The sequence below is a fragment of the Felis catus genome, chromosome E1, assembly GCF_018350175.1.
Source record: "Felis catus isolate Fca126 chromosome E1, F.catus_Fca126_mat1.0, whole genome shotgun sequence".
Classification (NCBI taxonomy): Eukaryota; Metazoa; Chordata; class Mammalia; order Carnivora; family Felidae; genus Felis; species Felis catus.
In genome coordinates, this window is record NC_058381.1 from 23,250,533 (window position 1) to 23,275,654 (window position 25,122).

General features: G+C 45.0%; 3 protein-coding genes, 1 long non-coding RNA gene and 1 pseudogene across 5 annotated transcripts; 1 reads left to right on the forward strand and 4 right to left on the reverse strand.

Moving 5' to 3' along the window:
* Positions 1-1,389: 1,389 nt before the first annotated feature.
* CCL16 (C-C motif chemokine ligand 16) lies at positions 1,390-4,919 on the reverse strand. Of its 2 annotated transcripts, XM_045044719.1 has the most exons (4): positions 4,756-4,919; positions 2,871-2,970; positions 2,344-2,464; positions 1,390-1,690 (listed from the first exon to the last, which is right to left on the reverse strand). In XM_045044719.1, the coding sequence occupies exons 2-4, from the start codon at positions 2,914-2,916 to the stop codon at positions 1,558-1,560; spliced, it is 300 nt and encodes a 99-aa protein (XP_044900654.1). In that variant the 5' UTR covers positions 2,917-2,970; positions 4,756-4,919; the 3' UTR covers positions 1,390-1,557. The 2 variants fall into 2 exon arrangements, with proteins under 2 accessions (XP_044900654.1, XP_006940160.1); XM_006940098.4 differs by lacking the exon at positions 2,871-2,970 and having other exon boundaries at positions 4,756-4,914.
* Positions 4,920-7,065: 2,146 nt separating this feature from the next.
* CCL14 (C-C motif chemokine ligand 14) lies at positions 7,066-9,757 on the reverse strand. Its single transcript, XM_003996596.6, has 3 exons — positions 9,560-9,757; positions 7,691-7,805; positions 7,066-7,256 (listed from the first exon to the last, which is right to left on the reverse strand). The coding sequence occupies exons 1-3, from the start codon at positions 9,642-9,644 to the stop codon at positions 7,169-7,171; spliced, it is 288 nt and encodes a 95-aa protein (XP_003996645.2). The 5' UTR covers positions 9,645-9,757; the 3' UTR covers positions 7,066-7,168.
* Positions 7,805-11,415, forward strand: LOC123381951. The gene is made up of 2 exons (XR_006589605.1): positions 7,805-8,751; positions 9,523-11,415. It is a non-coding gene; the product is annotated as an uncharacterized LOC123381951 (long non-coding RNA).
* A 2,203-nt stretch (positions 11,416-13,618) lies between these two features.
* LOC101086267 lies at positions 13,619-14,875 on the reverse strand (annotated as a pseudogene).
* A 4,843-nt stretch (positions 14,876-19,718) lies between these two features.
* LOC101086516 (C-C motif chemokine 23) lies at positions 19,719-23,821 on the reverse strand. Its single transcript, XM_003996597.6, has 4 exons — positions 23,663-23,821; positions 20,998-21,045; positions 20,402-20,513; positions 19,719-19,998 (listed from the first exon to the last, which is right to left on the reverse strand). Exons 1-4 carry the CDS (start codon positions 23,736-23,738, stop codon positions 19,911-19,913), a joined length of 324 nt encoding a protein of 107 aa, XP_003996646.2. The 5' UTR covers positions 23,739-23,821; the 3' UTR covers positions 19,719-19,910.
* Between the last annotated feature and the right edge of the window lie 1,301 nt (positions 23,822-25,122).

Genomic DNA, 25,122 nt, shown 5'->3' on the forward strand with positions numbered 1-25,122 from the left:
CTTGAAAAGATGAGGAATAGCCCTCTTTGAAAACAACTGAATGTACCTAAGAAAAGTATGTCCAGTTCTGAACTGTTAGGAGTTTCTGGCAAGCTTTGTATTATGTGCTGGGGTGGGAATTTGACTTTGTATATAGATTTTCAATTAGGCTTTTAGACTGACATCTCAACTCTGAACTGTGATGGATCAAAAAAAAAAAAAAACCAAGAAAAAAAGAAAAAGAAAAAAGAAGAGAGAGAGACAGAGACAGAGACAGAGAGACACACACAGAGAAACAACAAACAACATTTCCTTTCTGGCTTGCCAGGATCCTGGCCCTGGCCTGTACTTCCTGTTTTCAGCTCCATCCTGTCCTTTAGGCTTGTGAACTCTGGTTCCCTGGTTTTTGACCCTGGTGCTGGCTAAGGACTTTGAAACTTCCTGCTGCTTTGGGTGTACATGCTGAATTTGTTCTGGTTCCTGTGTCAATCCAAGCCCTGACATCTCTCCATGTCCACTTTGGCCTCTGCAAGCAAAGATCTGGGCCTGACTATGTTGTATTTGTTAGTGATTCTGTTGTCCCTGGTTTGTGAGCTACTAGAGGGAGAAATCTGATCATGTTCAGTTGTAATGCCTCAGCTCTGATAGCAAGGAGGGTGAAGAGAAATTTCCGGGTCAAGGAGCAGGAACCTCCAGGCCAGGAGGTTCTAAACCATGTACCACTTCCTCGCTGTGGAGGGACAAGGGCAGGAAGCCTGTGGGTCAGAGTCTTGGACCCTTACCTGTCTCTGAGGCCCTGGCTGGTGACTGATGGGCCATTGTATAAGTTAAAGTGCTTTTGGCACCAGTAATGGAAACCAAGATCCGCTAAGTCTAGCTAATGTCAAGAAAAGGGGGTATGGATCCTCAGATGTCCACAATGGATGAATGGATACACAAAATGTGGTACATACACACAATGAAACATTATTCAGCCTTAAAAAGGAATGAAGCCCTGATGGGGCTGCAGCATGAGTAAACTGGAGATACTGAGATCTATACTTCTCTTTTGTGTTGGGGATCTAACAAAACCTCTGCAACAGGGACAAAAATTATTAGCATGTGAATATTCCCACTCTGGTTGCTAAAAAAGAAACGTTTTAAGAGAAAAGAAGAAGAAAAAGAAATCTAGTAAAGGGATAAGCATGGACAGGAAAAGTCAGGAGTTCTATCAGGCATTTCATGAGTAAGGGGCCAGAGATGTGGCAGGTTGGAAGCTGGCCATAATTATTTAGGATGGCTGGTGTGCAGGTGGGAGGGGAGGCCCCAAAGGCAGAGCCAAGAGAAAGATGTGAAATACATATTTCTATGTATTGAGAATGTATTTATCCCCACCTCCCTTAACTTTGGCATTTCCTTTGGAGATTGAGAAAGTGTTTGAAATACTTTTAATTACTTTTTGCATCAGGGGCCAGCTTCTCTCAATACCACTGTCATCCAGACCACATGGCCACCTGCATTTTCACAGGGTTGCATTTTTCTTTCCGGAACCTGGACTCCCACCGAGGCTTCAGAGCTTCAGAGCTGGGGTTGGCCTTCCTATGTTCTAATACTTTTAACCTGGGCCAAGTTCCTGGGAGGCAGCAAAGGTAGATTGGGATCCTTGATGTACTCTTGGACCCATTTGTTGTTGGGGTTGGCGCAGACCTCTCGATTCTTTTTGGTGACAAAACTGTGGAGGCAGAGTTAGAATGTCAGCGAGCATGGAGTAGGGTGGGGGTCCAGTCCACACTCCCCCATTTTTAGCTCACTGGGGGCTCACCTCATACTCTTTACTGCATCCCTAGGCCTCCCCCATCTGAATTCCCTCAGTAGGCCTCCCTCTCTGGCTTCTAGACCTGGCTTCATTGTCCCTGTTTCAACCTGTTCCCTGCTCAACCAAGATACTTAGGCATGGGTACCATTATGGCTGTCATTTATCAGTCCACAAAACTATAAGTGGAAACATCAAGAATTAAACTCAGGCCTGGGGCTCATGCGTGGTTCAGTACGTTAAGCGTCCAACTTTGGCTCAGGTCATGACCTTGTGTGGTTCATGAGTTCGAGCCCCACATCAGGCTCACTACTGTCAGCGCAGAGCCCACTTCAGATCCTCTGTCTCCCTCTCTTTCTGTCCTCTCCCACTCTATCCCTCTTCCTCTCTCTCCCAAAAATAAGTAAGTATTAAAAAAATAAACAACCGAGGACTTCCCTGCGAGATTCAAAGCCCAAACCCTTAAGCACGACTCTCCTGCTTCTAGCATGGAGACTTCTTGGTTCTGTGCATCTCATTCTGGCCCCAGTTCCCCTTCCCCCTCCACAGAAATGTCTGCAGGGGATGCTTACATGATTGCTGGCAGGTAACAGTTGAGGGCCTTTCTGTATCCCACCACCAATTTCTTTGGCAATACTTTCTCATGATACTTCAGGCAGCAGGTGGGAGAATGGTTCACCGACTCAGGAATTTCTGAGAGAATCACATTGAAAGCTGAACCAGGTAGGCATAGAGGGAGCCCGTGGTTGCCTACCTTCATCTCCCACCCATTGCATTCCATGCTTCTGATGGCAAAACCATCTGTTAGCAGGGACTGATGATAGCTTTATGGGCAACAGAGGACATGAAAAAAGGAAGGGGGGGTGGTGGACATACATCTAGAACCTTCAGCTTCTGAACTGAGTTTCAGCAAATGCAAGTGACTTGGTTATTCATGTTTGCTGGTGAGCCAGGGCTTGATTTGGCCAACACATATTGAGCTCTAAGGGGGCAAAACCCTGAGGAAGACACCGTCATTACTCTGGAGCGTCTCACTGTCTAGTCAGAGTGAAAAGGGAAAGTGAAATGAATTGTGGAAAACAGAATGAGGGGTACCTACCCCAGCCTGGGTGGCTGAGGAAGAAGTCCCACAGCATGTAGTGCATGGCTTGCTTCTTGAAAGATGAGTGGGATTGAAGCAGATGAAAAGGTTGTGGGATCTGGAAAAGAGAAAGGCATGAAGGCATGGGGGAAGCCGAGTGTCTGGGGAATGCTGAGCCGCTACAGATGGCAGCAATGCAATGTGAGAAGAAAGAAGAGGAGACAGAATTGGAGAGGGAAGGGGAGACTAGCACACCTTCTGAGCTGTGGACTCTATCCTAGCAGCATTAGAGGGGCTGAAGTCAGAGAGGAGGGTGAGATGAGTAGTGAGCCAGAGAAGTTAGGGTGGGAAGAAAAGTGTTCTGTTTAGGCTTCGGGTCAGACATCTGGAATCGGTATCTTGACCAAATGATTTGAAGTATGGGCAAATTAAAAAAATCTCTCTAGGTCTCATCCATTAAATTAGGGTAAAAATATGCTTATATGTCCTAGGATCATCGTGAGGGTTAGTTGAGAAAATGCTGGTAAAACCCTTAATTCAGAACATAGTAAGGCTCAGTCAGTGCTTGTTACAATTAAGAGTAGATGGTAGTAATTGACCATTTTTCTTGCCTGGAAATGCCACTTCCCCCCCTCTCTTTGATGCTGTCAGAATGCTGGCCTTGGTTGGTTGTTAGTGCTGTGTTTCTCTTGAGCTCCCCTGACTACTCATCAGTTGGGACATCAAACAAGAGGGCAGGTAGAGACCTCTCCCAGCCCCCAAAACTGCAGACTGCAGATCCCTTTGCCACCTGACCCTTTCCTTCCAGCTGGTGGCCAAGATTGGAATATCTCAAGAGTACCATTTGGCTGATCCATGCTTTGGGCGGGCCATTTTCTGAAACCTTTTTGAAGACTGAAACCATCGTAGTGGTCTCTTTGACCTTCCCTAAGGGCAATGTTACCTCCTACCACCCACCAGATGCAGCTCTGCACATAGTGACGTCCATGACCCTGGTTCTCAAAGCAAAGATGACAAAGTCCAGGGGGCATCTTGAGAGCATGTGGGCAGAATATGTGGTGTGTGTGACCGTTGTTCCCCTGAGAGTTTATATGCCAGAGTCCGACCAGACCACATGCTAAAGGTAGCCTTAGGGAGAAAAAAAGGGGCTGGGGCACATGGAAGTTGGTATGTGGAAAGTCTGAGTGGCTTGGTCTCTTTCTTGTTGCCAGTTCCTCACACATGATGGTTGAGGCAGGGATAGAGAGTCGGAAAAACAAACCTTGTTCTCCATAGGTCCCAAGCATCCTGTGGCTCCCAAAACCTTTCATCCCCTTTCTCTTTTCTATAGCCTTTATTTAAACCCAGGCTAGGGAATGGGGACAGAGGCCATGAAATCCTGCACTGCACACCTGGGCATCCCATTGGGCCTTCCTTTGGCTGCCATGATAGTCCCAGAAATCTGTGCCAGACACTACAAGGAAGAGTATCTAGGTTCAGACTCCCCACCCCTGGGCTTGGCCCCAAACATCACTTCAGCCCCCTTCCCAGTACCTTTTGTCCTGCTCTCTCAGAGCACCTGTAGCTTTTCTTATCCAGCTATCTTCCTCTCCTCCTTTTGTTGCTCACGTTTATTCTCGTATCTCCTATTACTTCCTTGGCTCCTCCTAAATGATCGCTCACTATTCTCCATCTTTGGGATTCCTGACATGACCTTGACCCAGCTTCCTGGAACTGCCTGATGATCCCAGAAGGGATCTAGATACCGGCCCAGCTCTCCTTGCAAAGGAGAGAGTTTGAGGAGTGTGCCTGCAGGAGGGGAGAGGGCCCACGGCTGATGACGGAGACCTGACAGGACTCTTGATGTCACCTCACTGCCAGCTGCCCTTTCTCATTCCAGCCCTGCAGGGACAGGTGGACTCACTTGACTGGCCGTACAAAGCCGGAGTGGTGATGAGGATGAGGAGAAAGAGGGCAGCCACAGAGAACTTCATCCTCTCCGGGGGACCTTTAGCTTCAGGGGAGGCTGGTTGTCCACTCTGACTTCACAGCTGCTCTCTGTACTCTGACCACTTCAGAGTGGGTGGAGGAGAGAAGAGGTGCCTCCCTCTGTTTGCCAAAAGGAAGGGTGGGGCTTGGCGCAGAGTTGAATTAATAAGTTGTTTTTTAATGTTTATCTATTTTTGAGAGAGAGAGAGAGAGAGAGAGAGAGAGAGCAGGGGAGGAGTGGAGAGAGGAGGGGGCAGAGAATCCCAAAAAGGCTCTGCACTGATAGCCGTGAGCCCAATGGGGGGGGGGGGGGAGCTCAAATTCATGAATCATGAGATTATGATCTGAACAAAAGTCAGACCTTCAACCAATCTGAGCCACCCAGGTGCCCTGAATTAATAAGATTTAAATTCACCAGGAGAGGAGTAGAGGAAGGGAACATGTGGTTCACGTGTGCTGTGTGTCAGCCACCTTATATAGGCGCTGTTTGACTTAATTCTCACCATAGTGAAGCGGAGATTATTATTCCATTTTATAAATGAGGCCACTTGAAGCTTAGAGAGGTTAAATTCTCCCAGGTCACAGAGATGAGAGGCAGTTCTGCAAACCGGATCTGTGTGATTTCATCACATTACCTGCCACCATCTCTATTTTGGGGAAAGGGGGAGGAAAGCGGGTGGAACCACCCCAGTACCCTCAGGTGATCGGTCTTTGGGAGGGTGAAAATAAAGCAGGATTAGAGAGATCACAGACTGGAGCGAGGATAGGGTTTAGGCCTCTGAAAAGGATGCCTCCCATCCCCAGTCTAAGGACACATGGCTCAACTCACACCTTTTCCCGTCACAGATTGTGTTAGTAATACTGAGAAAAAACAATGTGCGATCCTTGAGTCCTCATTTATTGCTGAGGTCTTTGGCTTATTCGTTAATGTTCTTTTATCTCTTTGGACCTTGGACTCTGAACCACCTTTAGATCTAGTTGGCCAGCCCTCCTGCTTGCCCGCGATATGGGTTTATCCAACCGGCTACCGCGGCCAATCACGGCAAGCAGAGGGCGCTCCAACCCCACGCACGTGATAATCTCTTCGGTGTTTCTGAGCTTCTCGGCCAGGGGCCTTGACTAGGGCTGACCTGCCCCTCCGCGTCTTCTCTCTTCAGACTGCCTCAGGACCCCATTCCAGGGATTGAAGGTAGAATTCAGAGAAGACATGGAAGATATAGGGGATTTTGGCAGGCGCTTTAGAGGCATAGTGGGGTGCATTTCAGTAAATGAAAGTAGACTGAGGCAGGGGCATATGAAGATCCTTATGGGGCTTGCTGTTTTGCATGACTGCTCATGAATAGGGAAAAACTATATAATGCATTTCGTCCTGGTGGGTTCAAGGCAGTGGTGGTGACACTATGGCTTTTTAGGACGGTAGTATGTATGTATTTGGGTACCCCCTTGACCATTGTTTTTGGAGGTGAGGAGGTCTGAGGAAGCCTTGGTTGTACCTTTAGCATATAAGTATCTTCTTGGCCCTGGTGTGTGGAAGATGGTGGCCTGGGAAGGGTGGGCACTGTACCTACACTGGCCATGCTCTTACTCTGAGGAAGAGGATCTTCTCCTTGAACCCCGAAGATGGGTCTGAGAGCTTTTGGGGGCAGCTGGGTATTATTCATGGAGCATAGCATCCTCTTGATTCCTGTATCTTTCTATCCAGCCATCAGTCCATCCATTTCCTGAGTACCTGGTATGGGCCAGGCTTTCTGTTAGGCCTTGGTGGAGGACACAAAAATGGGCATAACAATATAGTACAACCTGATGTATGCAAGTGGAGGGGGAAGGGTTGGATAAAATCATTCTTATCCCAGATAGCTGGGAACAAGGGCCTTGGGAGCAGCACAGAACAAAGGACTTTGAAATTTGGCTGCTACGAAGACTTTATGAAGATTTACCTGCAAAATCAGGTGATAATTCTTAGCATTACACTTGTGTAGCTTATATAAATAAGATAATACACTCAGACTGTTTAGCAGACTGCTTGAAAGGTAGAAAGTGGTAAGGCAATGGTATCTGTTGTCATCATGATGATTATTATGTAAAGGTGGCCTTAGCTTCCCGCCACCCCCATCACAGGCCTGACCTGTTTTTTTGCATCTAGGGCTGACCACATTTCTGTAGAGCAAAGCCTGATGCCAAGAGTACCACCCAGCTGGGCTCCAAAGAGTAGATCTGGTAGAAATGAATGAGGACAGGGAGGGCATAAATTCTAGGTCTTTAATTCAAGGCAGGACAGCTCCCAGAAGGTGTTGGGCTGAGCATTGGGACTGAGAGGGGGGCCTTGGCCTCTTCTTCAGATGGCCAGCTCATTTCTCCTCCAGGTCCTTGATGTAGTCCTGGACCCAGACGTCACTGGGGTTGGCACATATGGAATGGCCCTTTTTGGTGATGAACCTATGGAGCGAAAGGGAGAAGGGTTACAGACTCAGGCATCAAGCAGTGAAGTGTGAGCCGGTCAGCCTCCCAGATTCCTCACCCATCTAGGTTGTTTCTCCTTTCTTTGTCAGAGGCAGCTCAAGACCAGTCTCCTCTCTGAGACATGCTCTCCAGCCCCTCGGGGACCCTGGACCCATCTCCATGCTTCTCCTGCCCCTGGAAGTGCCCTCCTGCCTTCCCTTCCCCTCCCCTGATGCCTCCCCATGCATGGGCTCAGCTTCCTCCTGGTTCCCCAGAGGCTCAGCCAGGCCAGAAAGCCCCCAGGTTTCCCCTCGGCTGCCTGTCGCTGCACCTGAGAAGTGCTCTGGGGAGTCCCCACTCCAGTTCCTCCCTATCCCCCAGGGCTTGCAGGCTTCCTGTCCCCTGGTATATGGTGTGTGGGTGCCACCTACACCACTCCGGGCCTGGAGCACTGGCTGCTGGTCTCATAATAACCCGTGATCCGATGACGCGCGATTGCCTGGGCAATGTAGTTGAAGCAGCACTCGGCCGGGTGGTAAGGTCCTCCTGAGGAGAGAGCAGGGAGGGAAGTAGACACTGGGTTCTTTGCTAAAGGCCAGAGCTGCTGGCTGCTTCTGCACTATAGAGGGTGGAAGAGGGAAAGGAGGAGGAGGTGGCCTCACAGAATTTGGAGGGAGGGTTGTGCAGACACTCGGTCCTCCGGCTCCTCTTTCCCTCCTCCTGCATCCACAATCACCCTCCTTCCTGTTCTTCAACCTCTCCTAGAAAGACTGGCTGATGACCTTCAACTCCAGATTGAAGATTAGCAAAGCCCAAATCTTCTCAGTGAGTACACACCATCCCTGTGGGGCAGGCTCGACAAGGTATTCCAAAGAGGAGAGATATTCAGAAGAAATGCCAATAGAGACAGGGACACACACCAGCTGGGAGTGCAGACCCAGCCCTTCCCAATCTGGGAGATTGGGAAAATGGGGTTTTGCCTGTGTCCCAATTAAACCCCTGTCCTGCAAAGAAGGAAGCCAACACCAAGGCCCAAGGACACCAAGGGAGTCAGGATACCCAGGACCCAACCTCTCTTGCCTTTGCTGGCCATATGCCCATGGTAACTTTGTTCCCCTCTCTGTTTCCTCCTCTGTCAATGAGCCTGTTGGACTGGATTGGTGGTTTTTACACTGAGTTTCTGGGGGTCTTGGGGCTTTGGGGACTATTTCAGAGGTACTGATGCATTTGGGAGTAGAGTTTTAGAGATAGTATCCCATTCAGCCCTTTTTTGCTGTGTCTGAGTAAGCTTTTGCTGGAAGAAAGGTTCCCTGGTCTAAAAAATGTTAGACATCACTGGATTAGGTGAACTTTTCAGTTACTTTCTGATTTCTAAAATTTCATGGCTCTTATAGCAGGTGCAAGAGAGTGACTGGAAATAATCCGTTCCTTCAAGCTTCAATTATGGAGGTAGCAGGAAGGTTGCTTCAGAACGAGGGCCCTGGAGAAACAAGTAGGCACTGCAGTCATGGAGTGGAGTGTTGGGGGTGTGCATGTTATGTGCTCAGCCTGGACAGAACCCTGCGTGTGTTGGCAGTGGCCTCTGAGGTTGCAGAGGGGCAGCTGGATGCTTGGGTGGGAAGGGAACAGCTGGGTCTTTTATCCAGTTCCATTCCAGGTAGCATCCTCTGTCTCCAAAGAATGGAATAAGGGATCCACTGGTTCCTGAGACCAGTCTCAACCTATTCCTCTGAGAGGAATCTTCTCAGAGAGGCAAGTCGAACTGTCCAGATTACCACTAACTTTAGACTGGCTTTATTTCAACAACCCCCTCTGTTTCCTCCCAGTTTCTGAGAAGAAGCTGAGGTAAAGATGAAGGGTGAGGCATGGTTTTGGTTGTGTGTAAAGGCAGCTAATCCTAAGAAATAAGCTGGAAAAAGGTGACTGAGGTGAGACCCCCACTGTTGTGGTCCTCAGCCCATACCTAAGCAAGGCCACACCTTTGGGTAGGGCTGACCCTGGAAGCCGGCAGCCCCAATCTCAGAGGGCAAGCAGACAAATGGCTCCTCTGTATCCCTGGGGATAATGTCCCCCAAATGAGGTGGGCTACTCTTACTTAATGGTAAAGAGAGATGAACTGAGGGAGTGGAGAGGCAGGTTCACTCCATGGCCTTGGCAGGAGGGGGGACTAGTCCCGGGAGGGTGAGGACAAAACCAATTTCAGAAGATCCCAGACCTCCTCCTTGTCTCTCCAGCAACTTTACTCCTGCTTCTTTCCTCACAGGGTCAAGGATGGAAGGAAGACAAGGTATTGCACTCACGTGAGGAGGATTTAGCCGTGGACACCAGGGCACCGGTGATGAGGAGGAGGAGGAAGAGGGAGATGGCAGCCATGGAGACTTTCATCCTCCTGGGTTGAGGGAGCTGCTGCAGGAGGAGAACTTGCCTGGGAGGGGCTTCTGAAGCTCCTGGGCTGAGGTGGTGGTGAGAAATGACCTTCAAGGCAAAGTATTTCTTAAAATAAGGGAACCAAGATTACAAAGGGAAGTAGGAAGCAGTGATGCCTCAGCAATTTCATATCCTGAACATTTGTTGAGGGTGGAGTGAGGGAAGCATGGAGAGCCAAGATTTCAGGGAGGAAATTGCCTTCTATTCCCAGTGGCAATACATTTAACTCCTTTGATATAAGCCCTTCCTTTGGTATAGGCTACAACACAGGGCCTGGGGGTACTGTTGCACCCTTAGTTCAAGATCTAAAGGCTGGGATGTGGCCTGTGACCATTTGGGGAGGTTCAGAATCTGTTTGTCTGGAGATCAGAGGTGATTTAGGGTACCAGGATGAGGTCAGGAGCTCCCCATGTCCAGTCTCACTCATCTGGACTAGGAACTCCTCACTTAAACATTTAACCAGAACCTCCAGCTCCCAGACTCATTGCTACCCTCTCACCATACCCTGGGGTGAGGAAACACTGTGATGCTCAGTAGATAATTTATTTAACAAACATTACATAACAGCTACACACACCAGCCACTGTCCCAAATGTTTTATGAATAATAGCCCATTTTATCTTAAATAAGCAATGGAGGAAACTGAGGCACAGAGAGCATAAGTAACTTGCCCAAGCTTTGACAGTTGATAAGTGGAATCTGGGTTCAGACCCAGGTAGTCTGGTTCCCAAGTCTGTGTTCTTAACCACTATGCTGTGGAGAAACCTGGGGACCCCAACTGAGCTGTCTCTGAAAGTGACCTGGCTTTTCTACAAAGCCTCTAGTCTTAGCTCTTTCTGATCTCGGGTGTATCCCTTTAGGACCTTCTCCTGGCTTCTGACTTTTGTCACAGAGAAGCTTGATGAGTACCTAGAAAATGCTGTGTTCAGGGATGGCCAGTAGGCTTCACTGATTAGCAGTGGGCTGGAGTTCTGTGTTGCATAGTATTCCAAGGCCATGTCCACACACCTCAGAAGAAGTGCTGTGACTAACACATGCAGCTCACGTGCTATGTATTTGTCATCCTTAGATTGGTCTAAACTGGCCATTTACTGAGGAGGAATTCAGGCTCAAGAAAGGGCCAGGGACTTGCTCATATTTATAGGATGAGCGGGGTGCAGAATAGATCCACCTCTGCAGACTCAGTCCAATGGCCTTTACCATGTTCAGCTTAGGGGCCATTTTGCTTACTGTTGCATTTAGAAGGCTGTTTACATCTCCTCTCCTCTCCTGGACTCATCAGGGCAGGGAACATCTGTTATTTATCTTTGCCCATTCATAAAGAGCCTAACACAATTTGTAAATACATGTTTTAGAAGAACCATGAATAAAGTACTTGAGCTGGTCTAAGTATGTGCATCTCACAGGAAATGGCTGAATTCTCATGCTGAGGTGCCAAGACAGCCATTTATTAGACATGTTCTGTATTTGTTATCATCAATAACAAAACTATTTAAACTCTTCAAATCAAACAATCTAAGGAAATAAGTTGTTTCTGGGGAGAATATGAGTTGGAAGGAAACAGTGTTTACTTTGTTTTCATGGTGACTTAGCCCACTTGCCAAGTTGTTGCTAGGAACCTTACAGGAAATCTCTTGATTTTTCAAGCAGTTATTAAGTTCCTACCTACATTAGTCTGTATATACTAATTGCTAATAAATAACCCCTAAATCTCAGGGGATTAATTAAATGAAGGTTTATTTCTTGCTCATGTCACAGTCCAATGTGTGTGAGCAGTGGAATGAGGGTGTGTGTGTTGGAGAAAGCTGTTTCTATTTATGCATGTATTCAGGGACTAAGGCTTCTTCTGTCTGTAATTTCCCCAAGTTTCAACAATAGGTCTCTAATTTTGCCACCATAGTGGAAAGCAGAAGAATTGGGAGGTTTTTATGTAACAGTTGTGGGAATGATATAAATTGCTTTCACTTATACTCCATGGCCAGAGTGAAGTCACCTGGCTCCAATTTAATGACAAAAGTATGGAAAAAATATATCATCTGTGTGTCCAGGAGGACAGTGGGGTGGGTTTCATGACTGCATCACTTCTTTGCCACAATATCAAATTCTAGGTACTGGGCTATACTTGCAGTGTGGGAATGAAGATGACCCTGACCTCAGAGGAGTCATAGCTTAAAGAGGGACTCAAAAAAGTAAATGAAAACTGAAATGCAGTGGGATGAATGTAACTTGGTAGCAACATAGAGGTCTTAAATGTTCTGTTGCCCACTGGTAAGTATGCAGTACCTGTTTAAAAAATATTGAAAATAGTTCCCAAAGCAAGACATATACATTGATTTAAAAAATCAAATAATCCAGAAAGGTGTGTGGAACATAAATTCTCTGAGTTCTTGCTTGTCTGAAGAAGTCATTATTCATCCCTCATACTTGATTGATATTTTTTGCTGGGTATAGAATTCTACACTGAGAGTATGAGAATTTTTTCTGGAGTGGAACTTTATTTGTGGTGACCTGATTTTTCCTCTCTCTAGATTTTTTTTTAGGTTAATAGTCTTTTTACTGGAAAAAAAAAAGACTAGCATTTATAATTTGGAATGGACGTAAATTGTAATTTCTTGAACAGCAGTGATGATGATTGTGCTGAAGTCTATAGCCACAGCCCACTTTGCTGGCTCCAAGTCATGGTTCAAAAGATTTCAAAAACAGAGTCCAAAGGTGCTTCCCTGGTAAAGGTTTCTTTTAAAAATTTGTGTGAATGGTGACAGCCTGACACCCATTTTGCTCTAGCACAATGTGATCAATACTAAAGCAACACATGCAGCATGTCACCAGGATGTGTTTCATCATCACCATGGGTCAGGGCCCATGGAAGTACAAGAGGGCCATCCTACTAAGTGGGGCTATGTCTAGACAGTTTATCCTTCACCCATATTTCTGCACAGCATCCTGAAGTGAACCAATTTTAAATGTTTGTTTTCAGTGAACCAGCTATGACAATTTATACTAACATATTGAACTAGAACCTATTTGAATAGATTTATAAGTTTTCCTTCCTTCCTTCCTTCCTTCCTTCCTTCCTTCCTTCCTTCCTTCCTCCCTCCCTCCCTCCCTCCCTCCCTCCCACTCTCCTTTCCCTTAACTTAGGCTTCCTGTTCAGCATGGAGCCCAATTCAGGGCTTGAACTCATGGCCCTAAGATCAGGACCTGAGCTGAGATCCAGAGTTGGATGCTTAATCGACTGAACCACCCAGACACCCTCATTTTTCATTTTTAACACAAATGCCTGACTCTGCTCAGTTGTCAAGCAGCATGTATGAAAAACTGGCCAACCCAATGTATTAATCATTAACAAATGGAACTGCAAGGGCTCCTCCAAGTACTTTCATAATGTTAAGGTAGTACAAGTATTTATATTGTAAAACTGATGGGTAGATTGATCTTCAAAGGACAGGACCACCAACCAATACATGCAGATTTTGTGTGTGTGGACAGAAGGTACCTTTGATATTCAGTTTTGCTGTATGGAAACAGAACAAATAAATTAATTTTTTTTTTGGCAAGAGGTAAGTAAAAGATTCATTTTCTTCTAGAGGGGGAAAAGAAGTTGAAAGTAGATCTTCATTTGCAGTCCTCATCTGTATAAATTATTTATTTATTTATATATTTTTAATGTTTATTCTTGAGAGAGAGTGCAAGTAGGGGAGGGGCAGAGAAGGGAACAGAGGATCAGATACTGGGTTCTGTGCTGAAAGCAGAGTCCAGTACAGAGCTTGAACCCACGAACTGTGAGATTGTGACCTGAGGCGAAGTTGGATGCTTAACCGACTGAGCCACCCAGGCACCCTTTTTATTTTTTTATTTTATAGAGAGGGTGCAAGTGGGGGAGAGAGGCAGAGGGAGAGAATCTTAAGCAGGCTCCATACTTAGCATGGAGCCCAACTCGGGGCTTAATCCCAAGACTCTGGGATCATGACCTGAGCCAAAAACAAAGTCAGATGCTCAACCAACTGAGCCGCCCAGGTGCCCTGTACAAAATCTTCATAGTTGTTTGTCCATCTCCATTAGTATCTGGCTCTCTGATCATTTCACTGAATTCTTCATCTGTTAGTGTTTCTCTTAAGTTTGTCATGACATGACATAGTTCTGCCACACTGCTGTAACTATTGGCATCCTTGTCAAAGACTCGGAATACCTCATGAATTTCTTCTTTACTGTATGTATCTTTCATTTCTAACCATCAGAGTAAAAAATCCTGGGAAGCCAAGGGTGCTGTTACCATCAGCATCCATCTCATTGATCATATCCTGCAATTTGGGTTCTGTTGGGCTCTGACCCAATGACCTCATGGTGGTTCTAAGTTCCTTTGTTGTGATGGTGCCATCACCGTCTTTGTCAAATAGGGAGAAAGCTTCCTTGAACTCAGCAATCTGTTCTTTGATCAGCTGATCAACCATGGTGAGAGCGGAGGGTGGAAGAGCAGAGGGAGCCAGGGTGGCTGCCCCAGTGCAGGGGCTCTGACAGCAGGGGACGCCCCACTGCTGCTGCTAAGGTGTGGTGTGCACTCAGTACTGAGTAAACCGGCTGTGCCTATGAGGCTGCCAGCACCACTGCCCCTCTCTCTAGGAGATTTTAGGATTTCTTATTTATCCTTTTTTAAAAAATTTTATTACTTTTTGGCACAAGAAGATGATCCAGGCTCATCTTATACTTTGCCCTAGCTCTGGGAACCTGCCATTTCTCCAATGAGCCCTGGATCCCATTAGTGAAGGATGGTTTTGAAAACCCAGGATCTGGGTGCTTACGGTGCTCATTGCTGTGGGAAGGGCATTACTTTTAGGTCTGAGCTCTTAGTGGACAAACTAGGAAATATATTGAAGTATGTATGTGTAAATGTGTGTATAAACTTGTATCTATTTCTATTATGTCAATTTCACACATTTGTAGCAATTTCTACGTCATTGGTCTAGGTAAATGAAAAGCCAAAAATTTATACCAATACATTCAATTCCAAGTCAACACATAGGGTTTATTTTAATCTTCCCTTTTTAAGTTTCTCTCCCTACTTTAGTAGTGAGAAATCTGGCTCCCATTAACCTCACTATGTTTACTTTGAACTGTCCCCTGTATGTAACAAATCTTCTGGCCATACTGGCTGTGTCTTTTGTCCTGGTCATATTGGCCTCAAGCATGTGGGTCATGCCCTCTGCCCCTGCCCTAGCTGAGTCCTCAGGTGAGCCCCCTAGTTCACACTAAGAGAATGAATACATGAAGAAAAAAAAAGAGAGAGAGAAAAAGGAATGAGCTGTATATTACTTCTAAAATTTACACTGTGGTTCTAAAAGTAAAATAGTAAAAATATAGATGTTTCCATTTGCTATTTTATGCCTTGATGATTTCTATGCAGCTTTATTAAGTTTTTTTCAACTTTTAAGCACATTTTTTCTAGCTGCTATGCACAACTCCTAAGGTTTTTACTTTAAAAAATTCAACATTGGCTGTCAGACTTTAAACTTTCCCCACTTGTATATTTCTTAAAAAAAATTTTTTTAGAGGCGCCTGGGTGGCTCAGGCGGTTAAGTGTCTGACTTCAGCTCAGGTTATGATCTCGCGGCTTGTGAGTTCCAGCCCTGCATCAGGCTCTGTGCTGACAGCTCAGAGCCTGGAGCCTGCTTCAGATTCTGTGTCTCCTCCTCTCTCTGCCCCTCCCATGATCATGCTCTGTCTCTGTCTCTCAGTAATAAATAAATGTTAAAAAAAATTAAAAAAAATTTAACGTTTATATTTTAGAGAGACAGAGCACCAGTGGCAGGTGGAGGGGCAGAGCAAGAGGGAGACACAGAACATGAAGCAGGCTCCAAGCTCTTAGCACAGAGCCTGATGTGGGGCTCGAACTCACAGACCGCAAGATCATGACCAGAGCCAAAGTTGGATGCTTAACTGACTGAGCCACCCAGGTGCCCCTACTTGTTTTATAATTAGACAGCTCTGATGAGTTTCATCATAAAAAAAAAAAAATCAAATATCGACACAAGAACTGGCCCATTTTGTTGTTTGTTCTTTTTTTTTTAAAGCTTATTTATTTATTTTGAGAGGGAGAGGCAGATAGGGAGAGAGAATTCCAAGCAGGCTCCAAGAAGTCAGCACAAAGCCTGATGCGGGGCTCGATCTCATGAAACCGTGAGATCATGACCTGAGTGGAAATCATCAGTTGGACGCTTAACTGACTGAGCCACCCAGGTGTCCCTGTTGTTAGGTCTTGAGAAGACCATAAAGATTTATTTTTTCAACTCTTTGAAATTATTTTTTGGTTACTAACAAAACATGTACTTTTTATAAAAGTTGCAAACAGTGCTCAAGTGACAAAGTCAGAAGTGAGAATTCTTCTTCAAATTCCCATTCCTCCCTGTAGCATCAGGATTACCTGGGAACTTGTTAGAAACACTGATTTGGGGGTGGGGCATTCCATCCTCCTGAATTAGAATTTCTGGGAATAGGATGAGGAAACTGTTTTAACAAGCCCTCCAGATTATTATTTTGCATGCTAAAGTTTCAGAAGGCCTGATGTGTAGTATAGCTTTGTAACTGGTGTGCTTATACAGTTGACCCTTGAACAACGTGAATTTGAACTGTGCAGATCTACTTACATGTGGGTTTTTTTCGGTACTGTACATATTATACATTAAATACGGTTCCGGTACTGCACATATTTTCTATTTCTTATGATTTTTTTAAACAACATTTTCTCTAGCTTACTTTATTATAAGAATACAGTATATGATACATATAACAAACAAAATATGTGTGAATCAACAGTTTATGTTCTCAGTCAGGCTTCAGGTCAGCAGTAGGCTATTGGTAGGAAAGTTTTGTCGAGTCAGAAGTTATACTTGGATGTTTGACTGCATGGAGGTCAGTGTCTTAAGACCTGCATTGTTCAAAGCGTCAGCCTTTGGGCTGCCTGTATGGGGCCTGAGGAGGTCTGAGCCCCAGGCTCGTTGCTCCCAATATCAACAGCCTCATCATTTTAATCCAGTGTTGCATAAAGCTCGGAGATTTAGTGATGATGAATTATATATATGATTCTTGCACACAGATGTCATTGTTTATTCTTATTTTCAATCTTCTCTATATACTGAAATATTTTTGAAGGGCAGGAATCTAGCTTGTTTTGTTCTCGTGGTTTTCCTGATGACTACCACAACGTCGAACGTGAAGTAGCCACTCAGTCATTGTTTGAGTGACAATAAACATCTGTTTCAGGAATCCAGAGAAAAGGAGATGGGTGCTCTGGCTGGGATAGTGAGGGAGGGTTTTATGGTGACATCTACACTGAACCTTGCAGGCTGCACTGAGTTTAGCTGGGAAGAGTTGAGAGAAGGGGCAGAGGTGCCACAAGAAAGCAAGGAAGCAAAAAAGGAACATGCTTTTTTTGAGGACTTGTGAAAATAGAGTATGCAAGTTTTATGTAATTGGCCTAGACATAGCATGCCATCGTCCCCTCCAAGATCCCAAAGGCCAGAATGACCAGATGCTCGGTTAGAAAGGAACATCTCAGTGTCTATCCCTCATTTCTGTTCAACTGCCATTGTCATGACCCAAAGCCTTGACTAGGAGACACTTGGTCCTCTGCCATCTGTACTGCTCTGTGGGTCTATGCTCTCCATTTCATTCTACTGAGCTAACGACTTGGCCAGCTAGAGAACCCGATGACATCACACACACACTCCTCCTGGGTGTAGCACAGTTTCAACCCAACAACTTTTTGAGATTTTTCAATGAGGATTCACTGAAGCCAAAAAGTTGCTGTTGTGATCATTCAGTCATTGATTCTAGGGCTCAGTGGGCTGGTGTTAACTCAAAGGTGCTGAATCCAAACAGAATACAGTGAAGTGAAGAGAGCAACAGGAGAGATCATAAATGAGTCAAAATATAAGCTGGAACCCTGAGCATCTGTGTTTGCCTCTTCCACCTCCCCAAGTCCCATGGAAATGGCAGAAGAAATATGAAAATGAAAATAAGTTTGTAGTAGCAGAGGAAATCAGAAAAGGTAACATCAGCTGACCGTAAGATGAGACATTTCTGTTCTATATAAAGGACATGTGTCAGCTTGATGGCAAAATAAGGAGGCTGGAAAACTTGTTTCATCATACAGGTGAAGGAGATCATTGACAGAACATCTTCTCAGTGGCACCCGAGGTAACACAAAGGGCAGAGTCAGTGGATGTTGGGAAAAGAAACTACGACTTTGCCAGTCCCCATTTCAGGACAGATGGGTGTGGGATTTGCCCCAGGATAAAGCTACAAGTACAGTTCTCTAAGTAAAGAAGGATATCTGCTTTGGGAGTCTTCCGGAGAGGACGATGGGCCCAAGAGAGAACTGGGCAGTACCCAGGACAACCTCTGGTCAAAGACAAGAAAGAAGTCCCACTGCCCCACCCCCTAGAAACAAAGCTCTCTGACAACCTCAGTGAAAGCCTGACCAGTCCCACTTCCTCCTCACCCACCCAAGCCAAGGCCCCCCATCATTGGAATCTGCATTAACAACCAGGGAACTAGGGATTTCCACTTAGGTTGAGAAAAGAGAAAGGCATCCCTGAAGGTGTGAAATTTACCAAGGCACAGGTCCACCAACTAACCTGCCTACCTTTCTTCCTGCAGCTCCTAAAATGGTACCTTGAAGTGAGGTCCTTCCTAGGACCACCTGCATAAGAATCACCTGGAATGCTTGGTTAAATTGGGTACATCTATGCCCTACCTCTTATTCTCCAGTCATCTTCTGTCCACCCCTACTCCCAAATGATGGAGTAAAAGAAACTTTTCTACACTGAAGTCAAACCTTTAAAATGAGCTATTTTAGCAGAGAGGATAAGGAAAGACATAGTGTGAATGTGTATTTGATTGCTTTAGAGTGATAATAACTCCCAGCTTTAATCATTATCTCAGGGGCACCTGGGTGGCTCAGTCAGTTAAGCATCTGACTCTTGGTTTCAGCTCAGGTCATGATCTCATAGTTCATCAGTACGAGTCCCGCATCGGGCTCTGCAGCAACAGTGTGGAGGCTGCTTGGAATTCTCTGTCTTCCTCTCTCTCTGCCCTTCACATGCTTGCTCTCTCTCTCTCTCTCAGAAAAATAAATAAACTTAAAAAAATCATTGTCTCAGGTTTCTTCTTCTAATAGTGTTTATTATTACAAAGGATATTTGGTTATCGATTCGTTTTTTTTCCCTGTAGCTTTTTATGGCAAATCACCCAAAAAGTAAGCATAGGTTTTAAACTTTTTTGGAATCAAAAACTGTTTTGTTGTTGTTTAGAATTCAGTGTTTTCTTCTGAATTTTGAGACAGTTGACCTAGATTTACTAATTACAAATATAAACATATATGCTTTAATGGATATGAATGTAAAATTGATATTCACTCCAACTTTGAATGTTTGTCTTAATGTCCTTTACCTTTAAAGAGGAAATCTTTTAGGAAGTTATATCTACTGAGAGAAAACATCCAAAATGTAGAAATAAGGCAGGAAAAGGATGACTGCAGACAGCTCCTCCAATGTCACTTGGAACATTGTCCAAAAGGCCCACCCCAGGGTTCCTAAATCTGCAGGGTGAATGTTCTCTTGAGTGATGTTCTACTTACTATTGACGGGGCCCCAGACTTTGTGAAATTACATTAACATGCAAATATTTAGCACAGATGTAAATGATTTTTGTCTAGTAGATAAGATAATCCCCCAAATCACAGTTGTATTGTCTTACAGGATATTACCCTGTTTTTCCCTGACTTAACATTTTAGAATGCCATCCCCAGTTAATGATATAAGTCTCTGTTCCACAGATGACCTTTGGCTCCATTTTATGGTTCCCTCATTAAATAGGTTAAGTACATTTTGGACACATATTCAATCTATGTTTGAATGAGTTTGAATGTTTTTAGCTTTTAAAAAATTCTCTTATGTTTCATTTCAAAAAAGAACGCAGAATCCAGTTTTCAGCAATTCCTATAGTTTGTTTTTCCTCTTAAAGTTCAAGGAAAGCTACATTGGATACTCTTTATTAATGCATTGCTTTTTATAACCAGAGCAGAAAGAACAGTAATGGTTGCTTTTTAAAAAAATAGGCCAAGAAAATCCCAGGAGGTAGTTGGGACAGGAGAAGTGGAAATAGGGGTGGCTGGCACCTAGTATCCCTTCTCCTCAAGCAAGCTTCCTTTTTCTCAGGTCTGTATCATTAGTTCGACTTCAGGGACCTCACGCAATTCTGAACTCCCAAATCAAAGGGGTTGGCACAGACACGCTGCCCCTTCTTGGTGAGGAAGCTGGGGAGCAAGGTGGAGAAAAATTACAAACTAAGGGGGGTTCAGCAAATAGGGATGGGGAGCCCCATCCTCCCTGGCCCTGGGATCCCTCACTCAGCCCAGCCTGTCCTTTTCTTTCTCTGCTGCAGGGGCTCAGGGCACTTCCTCTCTGAGACCCTGCGTCAGAGACTGAGGTGCCTTAGTGACTCATGGGAGTCTCCTTGGGCAGCCTTTCTTCTGTTCTCTCCTTCTGTCTCCAGCCTCCCTCTTCAGGAACATCTCATACCTGATGCCCTGCAGGATCCTAATTAGGACACGTGCCTATCATGACCTGGCAGGATCCATAGGGTGGGTGGGACTTTTCTAGATACCTGTCCATCAGGCCCTCCCCTCCCAAGACATGGCTGGTGAGCTTGGTGCTTACATGACACCTGGCTGGGAGCACCCGCTGCTTGTTTCATAGTAATCTTCCATGAGTCCACATCGGATTTTCCGTGGAGTGTAGCGGGTGCAGCAGTCAGAGGGACGGTGAAAGCCTGCAGCAAGGGGAAAGGGTCATTTAGGGACTGGGTCTCTTTTTGAGGAAGACTAGATCCTTTTCCCCTTTCCTCCAAAGTCCTGAGGAGGGTGAGAAGGCACAGGACTTCAAAGGGAACCTTCTCTTCCTCGGCCAGCACTTGCTTCCCTCTCCTCGGGGCTGAGCTATGTGTCTGGGGGCACCCAGGCAGGGCCACAGCAGGGCCATGATCATTTCTGAAAGAAGAGGAAACTTCTGATGCCTGCAGGAGGCATTAGAGAGCACATGCTGTCCCAGGGGATCCAACTCAGGAGACAGCTGGGCGGAATAGAGGTCACCCCTAAAATTCTATCCCGATCTTCCTTGGGATGTTCGCCACCTTCAGGATCTTTCCCCCCTTTCCCCCAACCCCCACCTCATAAATGAGGTGTTTTGAAGCCACCGGGCAGACCTGTGCAGCTGCTGCTTTTAAACATAAGCTATAATATAACATATACTTTTACCTTGCAGATGTATCGAGGTTTCATGCGGACGTATTGCCACCATGGGTTCTATTTGGGAGAAACAAGGGAAGAGAAGTCACAGAGGCAGCATTGCCTCAGTATCTCCACCAGTCTCATTCCTCAGCCCCATCCCCTGGTAGGGAGGTGATGATGCTGGACCACTGGACACTGTCTGGGTTCTAGGTCTGCCTCAGGGCCCATTGTCTCTCTTAGGGCCCTGAGATGTTTCAGGAAACTCTTGAAATTGTTTGGGATGTGAAATCATCCTGTTGACTTTGAAATACAAAAAGCAAACCGAGGGGCGCCTGGGTGGCTCAGTCGGTTAAGCGGCCGACTTCGGCTCAGGTCATGATCTCGCGGTCTGTGAGTTCGAGCCCCGCGTTGGGCTCTGTGCTGACAGCTCAGAGCCTGGAGCCTGCTTCAGATTCTGTGTCTCCCTCTCTCTGACCCTCCCCCGTTCATGCTCTGTCTCTCTCTGTCTCAAAAATAAATAAACGTTAAAAAAAATTTCAAAAAGCAAACCGTAAATCCCAAATGAATAAATCAGTTGAATTAGCTACATAATGTGATACAGCCCACAATATTTTCTGTACATTTCCAGAATCCACAGGGCTCAGGAAACAGAAACATTTTTTATTAACTGATTTGGTGGCACAGTGCCACCCAGGGTGAAGAGAAGCTATTTATAATCTTTATTTATCCATTAGCATAAATATTTGTATGTGTTTGCTGCAAAAGTACTACTATGTTTGAAGTACACTTCCCCAGCTCTGCCAGGGATGTTAAGTAATGTCCAGGTATATGTTGCCTTTTAAAAAATGATACTTATTGCATTGCAAATGTGAAATATACATAATAAACATTTATAATTTTAAGCATTTTTAAAAGTGCACAGTTCAGTGGCATTAAGCATATTCACATATTGTGCAACCATGACCGCAATCCATCCACAGAATGGTTTTCATCTTGCAAAACTGAAACTCCTTACTATGAAGCAATAACTCCCATTTTTCCTCCCCCTGAGCCCCAGGCCACTACCATTCTTTCTGTTCCTGAATTTGACTACTTTGAGTACCTCGTATGAGTGGAGTCATACAATATTTGTCCTTTTGTGACTGGTATATCTCACTTAACATAATGTCTTCAATGTTCATCCATTTTTTAGCCTTTATAAGGCTGAATAATGTTTCGTTGTATGTATATACCCCATTAAAAAAATCTCTTCATTTGTTGACAGACACTTGGGCTGCTCTTACCTTTTGACTGTAATGAATAATGCTGTTATTAGCATGGGTTTACACATATCTCTTCATGTACCTGCTTCCAGTTCTTTTGGGTATAATTTCAGAGTGGGATTGCTACATCATATTCTATTACTACTTAATTTATTTTTATTTTAAAAGTTTATTTTGAGTAGAGAGCATGTGAGCAGGGAGGTGGAGAGAGAGAGAGAGAGAGAGAGAGAGAGAGAGAGAGAGAAAGAGAGAGAGGGGGAGAGAAAGAGAGAGGGAGAGAAAGACCGAGAAAGAGAGAGAGAGACAGACAGACAATCCCAAGCAAGTTTCATGCTGTCAGTGCAGAGCCCGACTGGGGGCTCAATCTCATGAAACGTGAGATCATGACCTGAGCCAAAACCAACAATTGGATAGCCAACCAACTGAGCCACCCAGGTGCCCCTATATTACCTTCTTAAAAATGGAATAATTCTGCATTCCAAAACACATCCAGCGCCAAAGTTTTTGATTAGGGATTGTGGACCTGCATTTTGCTAACTAGTCAAACCCAACCACACTTTTAGCTTATTTCTTATATAGTTACATATGAATTCTATTTAAGGAGGCATGCACTGAGGCATGCATGAATTCTATTTAAGGAGGTATACTTGATATGTTTGCTATGAGGTGTGTGGTGCTTGCAAAATAAAATCTTCAGTGGCCTTGTCTTTCCATAGCAGCCTCCTAACTAGCTCAGACCCTCATTCTACCACTTAATAGTTGTGTAATCTTGAGCAAGTTGTCTAAATGCCTTATGCCTCAGTTTTCTCAACTGTAAAATCAGAATGATGATAATAATATATGTAAAACTATACAAGTTGTCGATAGTCTACCCCACAGGGTTGTTAGGGGGATCTAATGTATTAAGTCCATAAGACACTTAGAACAGTGCCTGCTTGCATATAGGAAGCACTAGATAGTTATTTGTTAAATACATAGAATGGTTAGGTGACTTGGGTGAGTCACTTTCCTGGCTTGTCCCATTTCCTCTTCAAAATGATAGTTTTACATTAGATGGTATGTAATCCTTCTAACATTGTAGAATTCTATGCTTCTTTCTACAAATTTACAATTTTACTACACTTCTTTTGATTTAGCACTTAACCACCCTAGTTCAGCTAAGAGAAGGTATCAAATAATTCTGGTCATGAAAAGGGAGAGGATTATTTCCCTTAGGGGGACCAGTCATTTGTACAGTTTTTCCCAGAGACCAAAGGCTGCAGAGGGAGGTCCACACCCTACTGCTGCTGCTTTTAAACAAGTGGCAAATTCACATCTGCGTCTGGGACAGGGAGCAGTCACAGGAGGACAAAGGTGTCCTTTTGTGTCTCCTCTCCAGATTGCAAGTTACTATGGAGCCTATCACCAGTGAGAAGGCTCACTGAACTCACCATGAAGGGCCTGGACCTGGGCTCCAAAGGCAGTAGCAACAATGAGGAAGGGGAGGGCAGCTGCGAAGACCTTCATTTTCCCAGTGGAAGGTGAAGCTGCTCTGGGGACTCCTGGCACTGTGCTCTCTGATTCCCTGGGATCCCAGTTCTGCTCTTGTATTTATAAGAGAGGAGGATCAGGAAGTCACAGGGCAGAGGGTCAGAATTCTATTCTTTGGTTATACAATAGGCAACATGCTATTTCTGAAAAACGGAACAAGGCTGAGAATGCAATAGGAAGTAGAGGGCAAAGGTGCCTTCATGCTTTCCCAACTGCCCAGTGGATACAGGCACAGAGAGTGACTATTTCATGAAGGACTCTTCCTCCAGGAAATTCATTTCATCCTTGATGTTGCAGTGTTTTCCTCAGGAGTTAAGTACCTTCAAGTGCACAAATAGTTGGTAAACTGGTCATGAGATTCCTTATGCAGACTCCTGATCCTTGACCCTTCTCTTTGTTTCATGCCCCATATCCAAGCCATTCATAAACACAGTTGATTCTACTTTCAAAAACATATCCAGAATCTCATTATTCCTCAGCACCTCCTCTCTCTCCACCTGGTCCAGGCTACCCTTGTCTCTCACAGAGATTCTTGCAAAAGCTTCCAACTTGTCTCTTTAATGACTTTGTGCCCTTCAGGTCATTCTCAGCAATGCAGCTGTAGTGACCCTGTTAAAATATCAATCAACTCTGGTATCCTGTTCAAAACCCTCCAATGGCTTTAAAAAAAAAAGTGTTTATTTACTTTTGAGAGAGAGAGAGAGAGAGAGAGAGAGAGAGAGAGAGGCAGAGAGAGGGTGAGACAGAATCCTATGCAGGCTTCTCACTGTCAGCACAGAGCCCAATGTGGGGCTCAAACCCAAGAACTGTGAGATCATGAACTGAGCCCAGACCAAGAGTTAGACACTTAACTGACTGAGTCATCCCGGTGCCTCCTGTTTTTTAAAAAAGTGTTTATACTTTATTTATTTAGTTTCTAATGTTATTTTTGAGAGAGAGAGCCTCCAATGGCTTTTTAATCCCACTCAGTGTAAACCCCAATCCTTTTAATAATCTGCGAGCTCCTGTGTGATATGTAGTTTGTAGTCGTGACCCAGTGTGAGAAGTGAGATGATTCATTTTCAGAAATACTAAATAAGAGCTGTGCTGTCTTGTTAAAATAGGTTTATAACCTATTGGAAATATGTACGAACCCTACCCCCCGCCCCCAACAATGGAGTCCCACACCCTTAGACACTTCACTTCCTGGTTCTTCTTCCCCTCTCCATTTCACAGGCTTATTTTCGTGGGCTTTGCAATGAGCATGTGCCAAAGAACTGAAGTCTCTGTGTCACCTCAAGGAATGTGCATTTGTTCCAATCAGACTACTTTTTGCCTTACATGGGCATAGGCAACTTTGGGTAAGGATGTAGCCTCTGTA